This window comes from Manihot esculenta, chromosome 5 (assembly GCF_001659605.2).
Source record: "Manihot esculenta cultivar AM560-2 chromosome 5, M.esculenta_v8, whole genome shotgun sequence".
Taxonomy (NCBI): domain Eukaryota; kingdom Viridiplantae; phylum Streptophyta; class Magnoliopsida; order Malpighiales; family Euphorbiaceae; genus Manihot; species Manihot esculenta.
In genome coordinates this window covers 11,013,272-11,020,348 of record NC_035165.2, presented here as the reverse complement: position 1 = coordinate 11,020,348, position 7,077 = coordinate 11,013,272, and the positions used below count along the sequence as shown (strand labels likewise).

The 7,077-nt window shown below is 37.0% G+C and overlaps 1 protein-coding gene across 1 annotated transcript; it reads left to right on the top strand.

Moving 5' to 3' along the window:
* The first annotated feature begins 570 nt into the window (after window positions 1-570).
* LOC110616028 (ninja-family protein AFP2) lies at window positions 571-6,746 on the top strand. The gene is made up of 2 exons (XM_021758325.2): window positions 571-1,762; window positions 6,055-6,746. Exons 1-2 carry the CDS (start codon window positions 1,075-1,077, stop codon window positions 6,477-6,479), a joined length of 1,113 nt encoding a protein of 370 aa, XP_021614017.1. The 5' UTR covers window positions 571-1,074; the 3' UTR covers window positions 6,480-6,746.
* Window positions 6,747-7,077: the final 331 nt, after the last annotated feature.

Here is a 7,077-nt window from a genome sequence, read left to right as displayed (position 1 = left end):
TATATTAACAGAATTAAATTAAATATTTTACTTAATTAAATTATTAAATTAAAATTAATCGATTAAATTTGATTTTTCAATTGAAATGGATTTATGCTCACCTCTATTGCAGTAGTATTAAAGAACCGTGAGTTATCCGTCACTGTAACAAGTGGAACCCTCGCAGACCAATCCAACCACTAGACCAGAAATCCAAACTCTACGACGTATCCTCACGAGTTACAATCCCAAAAGCATAGCTTCCACGTGTCAAATTCCCAGACGCCTAAACTGAACGACACGTGGCGACTTTTGCTTGCTTTGCTTACCTGTTGACACGCGTCCACACGGAAAGCGCAACTTGTCTTGGGTAACAGAGACTCGAAAAGGACAAAACATAACAATAATTAATTTTTTAAAAAATGAGGAAAAGAAAAAAAGGTTTCTGTCAGTCTTACGCACGTGTCGCTCTGCCGCCTCTCATGATCGCCACTTGGCTCTCTCCCAGACACTTTCTTCTAACGTTAAGGGTATTTTCGTCTACCAATAAAATAATTTTCCTTTTTTTCCTTTCCTTTTGTTGTTTTATCTCTGTAACCCGAACCCCTTCTCTCCTCTTCTCTTCTCCCTCTTCCTTCTGCTCCCTTCTTCCTTGTATTGTTCTGGTTCTGTTTCTGTTATTTTTCTCTCTCTATTGTTAAACCACTAATTTTCCTATTTGGGTTTCTTGATTTTTCTTTTTTGGAATTTTTTGGGTTTTTTCATGAGTTATTGCTTATTACAAATTCAATTACAAAATTTTGCGAGTTCTTGTTTTTTTTTTTTTGAATAGCAGAAAAAGAGAAACCTTTCTGTTTTGGGCTTCTGATTGCGGCTTTGGGTTTTGATTGTAACGCTTTGTTTGGTGCATATTCATTAAAGAAGATAATAAAAATCAAGTCTTTTTTAGCCATGGGTTTTTCTAAGTCAGATCAAAGATTTCCTTCTCTTTTCCATGCTCTGTTTCATTGCCCAAAAAATACTGTCTAGTTCACTGAAACACTCGTATCTGTTTTCTTTTCCCTGTTTCTGTTTTCAAGAAAACAAGAGACAAACATGGGAGAAGAAAATCAAAACAGAAGCAGAAATAGAAGCAGCAGTAGCAGTAGTAGCAAAGCAATGGAGAGCCTCTCTTTGGAAATAAACAAATACCCAAGAGATCTGTTGCAGAGATTTATGTCAAGTGACACGCAGCAGCAATACAAAACGTCACCAACTCAGGGACAAGATACAGAAGAGATTGAGCTGAATCTGGGGCTATCACTAGGAGGCAGATTTGGTGTTGACAAGACCTCCAAGAAACTAACACGATCATCTTCCATAGCAGGCTCAATACCACTAGTGAGAGAGGATGATGCATTTAATATACCGCCTGTTTCATATCCTGTCCTTATGAGGACATCTTCTTTGCCTACAGAGACAGAGGAGGAATGGAGGAAGAGAAAGGAAATGCAGAGTTTGAGGAGAATGGAAGCCAAGAGAAGACGAAGCGAAAAGCAAAAGAACTTGAATGCCAATTTCAGAGGAGACTTGAATTTGGAGGAGGAGAGAAGGGGATTAAATGCGAATAGAGGAAATTGGACACCCTCATGGACTCGGCTGGGTGCTGCCGGAGCGATAAACCTGAATAGAGGTAGTGCTTTTCAGGGATTGGTAGGGCAGCATCAGGGTTCACAAGGCTCTGTGGAGTCTCAAGGAGGAAGCTCTTCTGGGATGTCGGAAATGGAGAGCAAGCCTGTTCAAGGTAATACTCTCTCTCTCTCTCTCTCTGTATGTGTGTGTGTGTGTGTGTGTGTGTGTGTGTGTGTGTGTTGTTTTATATAATAATCCCCCTTTTCACCTCCTATTTTCTCTGGTTTGTGTTTAGTTGTTTTGTTTCACTTGCTCTATTTTTTAAAAGAGTTTTGGGTTGAAATGGACGATTTTGATGTTGGGTCATGTCAAACAGTAGATGTTTTATCTTATGCTAAGTTATTCCTATATTAGGTCTTTGTCTTGGCTGCGAAATAGTCCCTTTCTTAAATTGTTAATGCTTCTATTCTTTAGATCACTTTTGTGAAGGTCACCTGCCAAGATGTTGGTTGCTTAGTTAGAGTTGGGAAAGTGTTAAATTTTGATGTTTGTTTATTTTCAATAAATGCAACTGGTAGGTGCTGCTTAGTGGAGTATATTTTGTTTTCAAAAACTTAGAAGAAAAGAATTGATTTTGGGTTCAAAGAAGATGCCGTATAATGTTTATTTAAAGCAAGAAATTGTGATGGGTAATGACATAGCATGTTGGTTGAAGATGCTAATAACTATTGTTTCATTGCCATTGGTGGGAATTAAATGGCTGTAACTTAACACTAAATTTGCTTACTTTATGGTACTTAGGTGTTTAACCATTTGTTTCAATAATGTGGGATATCATTAGAAGCTATTTGATGTGTGACCAACTTGACTGAGCACCTGGGTTAGGCATTTTGTTCAAGGTGAGTGCATGTCCCATAGTTCTCATTGTGGATTCCATGTAAATTTTTGCTGGACAGGGAGGCTCATTTTGTGGTAATAGGTTCTCCTTTCTAACTGCCATTGCATTTTAAAATATCTGACCTTTTGGTAATTGCAACAGTATATAATATTATCCTAAATCAGGCCGCAAATGGATGATTGCTGCAAATTTGTTTTGTAATGCAATGTATGTACATATATATACATACACACAGCTGCTTGTCATGCTTGCAACAATTTTGGAGGATACAGCTAAAAAGTGCACAAGCATTTGAAGATGAGGCCTAGATTGTGTAGTCTATTTTTGAATTGGTTTCTAATGATTCTATTAATCCCAAGTTGTGCTTAGATGAACCTACGCATATAGACAGCATATATTGGGAAATGTGTAGGGTGGATGCTCAAATTTTTGACATAGAAATAATGAGTTAACTGTTGGGCAACAATCTGATAGATGAAGCATCGGGGATGAGCAACATACATCACGTGTCAAATATGTGGTGGGAATAATTAATGACTGAAGGAGAAGGGCAGTGAATATTTAATGTATCTTGCCAGCATAAGAATTTGCCCCTTTTTTTATTGTTGGTGATGCTGATGACAAAAGGATCTCATTTTTGTAGATTTTACATATCAAAAGTAGTGTTGTATGCTCCCCCTTTGCATGTTGCTTGTCTCTTCCTCCCAGAGGAGCCTGGTTGAGATCAAACAAGACTGGCTTCTGACTAGTTTGTTTTGCTGAGGCCGATATCTACATGGCACGATGTGTTGAAAGTACTTATGCGCGATTGTGCTACTAAGCAATGTAACTCGTCAACCATTCTACTTTTGTAGCGATCCGAACTCGTCACAGGTCTTTCGAGTATTCCATTGCAAACTTTTTCATTTCAGCTATATATGACTCATTGACATGTTCCAATTGTTAAGTGTTTTAAGGGCTTGGTCTGTTCAGTGCTCCATCTGTAGCCTAGATTTTCCCTTGAAGTGGAGTTGATATCTTTTGCTATTAGCTAGGTCTGTAACTGTTATTTCCAAAAACTTGTGTCTTTCCAATTCAGGGAAAATAAAATTAAATGTCAAAATCCAAGTGGTCTTTTCCTTCCTTTTTTTGGGGAGGTCTAGGGAGTATCTCAGTCACACATGGACAAACATATTAAAGTGAAGAAGGTGAAGGGGTTCAAGCTACAGGGATTGACTTTGAAATTTTCATGTTTTCAGAGGATGCTATTTGCTTGAATTGCAGATTGGAAATGAAACTCATCATGGAGAGCATAAGAGAGGAGGATGTGTTTTACATCCTGCTGGAAATGGTAAGGAATAGAGTGGCTATGTGATTCAGGGTGCTCATATTGTTTACTGGAACTCAACCCTCAATGAAATTGCTTGTGTAACAATTTGGCTCGGTGATGTGGTCAAGTAAGATTCAAGTTAGGAATATGTAAGCAGTTCTATTAGGTATAGTATTTTCTTAATTACAATTGCTTTTACATTCCTAGTTAGATTGGTTTAGTATTTTCGTTTGGGATTACTGATGCCATTAGTAGTGGTAGGATTAATATTATACTATAAAAATCTATGTCATCTATCTATGTATTTTATCAGGAACTTTTCTTATCGAAACTTGAGAAATGATTTTAAGAACTAATACAAATATGAGAATTGTTTATAGTGACATTTAAGTGTTATTTGTTTTATATCAATTTGGTATCTGAGCATTTGATCCAATTGTCTCTGCGAAATTCCTTTTTCAATCTTTGGGATTTTTCTTTGTGCTAGAAGATCATTCAATGCATTTTGTGCACATGTACTCTCACTAATGAGTATGTTGGTCCATTCTCTATATTGTTATGGATGATCCATTTTTTGCAGAGTGGACTCATTTTAAAGTATTCTAGAATTTCCCCATGTGACTTTGCTTCCCTGTTGCTATTTATTTTCCCAACTCTTGTGAACTCTTGCCACTAGACTTGTTTCTGTGCCTCTCACTTGCTATGTTATTTCAAAGAGTTTCAACCTTTTTCGTCTTGTAGAATTTCATTGGTATCTTATACCAAACATCCTTGCACAAGTGTCACCTAGTTTTTCTTGATCTCTCACCATCCTTTGCATTTTCCTTTTTTCCTATTGTTCTCCCTTTTGAAAACAAAGCCTCTCTACTCTTATTCTCTAAGCCGCCACCATAATTCAACTGCCAAACAGCTGCTTATGATTAGGTGAGCTTTCTAACATCAATCGGCCGGCCATCAAAGGTTTTGGTTTTGACCCAAACACCTTCCAACCCTAAATTTGTTGTCACAAATCGTATTGATATACTCTCACATGCTGATCGATACATTGCTATTGCCATATTGCTTGTCAGGTAACCTACATGCTGACATGTGCATGGTTGGTTGACACACACTAAAACCAAGGTGACACACACTATTTGTATTTCATTCCTAATCTAGTATCTTGAGTCTTGACTCTTGCTATATCATGCCAAAATACCTGCCACATGGCACCTCAGCACTCATCATAGTTGACAAATTTTTGGTAGGATGCTACCTACTAATTTTGACTTCATGATGAGGATTTAAAATAAGGAAGAAGTCATGTATAGTATATATTGGAGAGGTGTTTTCTTTCAGACAGAGAAGTTCTATTTTGCAAGTATTTGGCTTATGATGCTCTTTTGAGTAGTCAAGAAGTTATAATCTTATGGGAAGATGAGATCCATCTTGAAGCATACATGGTTGGCTTTTTAGTTTGAATCGGTTTCAGTTCAAGGATTCGGATTAATTGGGATCAACCGAAGGGCCCCTTAGTCTAAGTTCTAGTTCAATGCTGCTTTGATCAAAACTAACGGTTGAAATGTTTTGAATGTTTTCTTCCTTTTTTTTTAAAAAAAGGAAAAAACAGGTTTAACCCAAGATTAGACAAGACCAAAGACCCACCAAATTTGGTTCCAGTGCTAGTTTTAGTGGATTCAGATTTGATTAACTTTGATTTGGTTTCGGTTTCATATTGGGGAGTTACAATTCTAAACTGGACCGCAACTATGATTTCCTTGTAGAAGCTTTGGATTAGGCTAAAAGTGGAGTTAGAAGAAATATCATATTGCTTGAAGTTGCAACGAATATAAAAACAAGAATGTGATAATGAAAAGCTCCAAGAGCTGCTTGAAAAATCTAAACTCTTTAATTGTTGAACCAAAGCATGTTGAAATCTAAACACGTTTCTGTAGTTTTTGCTTCATTCTTCTTAGTATCATCGGAGAAGGTAGATCTGTCTGTTCTCCCAATTTTGCTTCTAATTATTTAGCAGTAGAAAACTAAAGGTGAAGTTCTTCTCCAATTAGGATAGAATGATACAGGCAAGGAAGATTGTTTATAGTCATCTTGTTTTAGGATTAATATACCTATTTCATCTGGATTTTTTTAGAGAGACTTCTATTATTGATAGTTAGAGAACTGCTTTTGTGTGTTCTTAGTGAGAAGAAAAAAAAAACTCGGATAGAGATATGACCACCGAGTATCTATCTTCTAATATACTTCATATGCATCACAGGATCAAGCAGTGGTGGTGAAGCAAGAAGCCCCATGAGTAATCAATCCTTGCAAGACAGAAGCAATCAAGAAACACTTGGTTCTTCAGGTACCAAAACAAGCGAAAACATGTGCAGAAGTTCCAGACAAGAAATGGAAAATAATCCATCCAAGAAACTTGATTCTGCAGAAAGTAGAGGGAAGGAAATCGGAACGAATGCAATGGAAGACATGCCCTGCGTGTTCACAGTAGGAGATGGCCCTAACGGAAGAAGAGTAGAAGGGATACTTTACAAGTATGGTAAGGGTGAGGAAGTAAGAATAATGTGTGTATGCCATGGGAGCTTTCTCTCTCCTGCAGAGTTTGTGAAGCATGCAGGTGGAGGAGATGTTGATCATCCTCTTAGGCACATAGTCGTAAATACTTCTGGCAGTTCCCTTTTTTAACTGAGGTGTATTCATGTCAACCCCCTCCAAGAAATGCGGGGATGTGAAATAGGAAAACGAGCAATGAGAATTTTTAGAGGATAGATTTTTATTTTATTTATTTGTTCTTTTTTTTTTTTCTTTTTAAGTTCATGAAAAGGGAACTTTATATAATTTAGTGTTTTCTTTTTTTTCCAATGTTTTAGAAGAGAGATTCTCAGTTGGAACTCGTTGAGGTTGTCTGTAAAAATTTCGTTTCAGAAAAAGATGCCAAGTCTCTATTCTGCAGATGAGTGATTGTGATAAGATTATTTTGTATTTTATACAAGAAGTTAACTGTAATAATGGTGAATATTCAATTGATTTGAATTAAAATTGAATTTAACTGAATAAATGAAAAAATAATTACCGAAACTTATGCAACTAGTGAAGGGACCGAGGTTGTGGAAGATAAGCAAATCTGTCCCATGGAGTCACTTAAAAGATCACAACAAGTGAAGGGACCGAGGTTGTGGAAGATAAGCAAATCTGTCCCACAGAGTCACTCAAAGATCACAACAAACAATTTTTTGTGCGACCACCATGTCTGAGATGGAAACGGAAGCCAACAATGGCTTCA

What these genes read in the sequence shown, in the direction of transcription:
- LOC110616028 (XM_021758325.2), top strand. Translation starts at nt 1,075, where the DNA reads ATGGGAGAAGAAAATCAAAACAGAAGCAGAAATAGAAGCAGCAGTAGC. An exon ending in GGAGAGCAAGCCTGTTCAAG is followed by an intron (nt 1,763 to 6,054) that starts GTAATACTCTCT and finishes TATGCATCACAG; the next exon opens with GATCAAGCAGTGGTGGTGAA.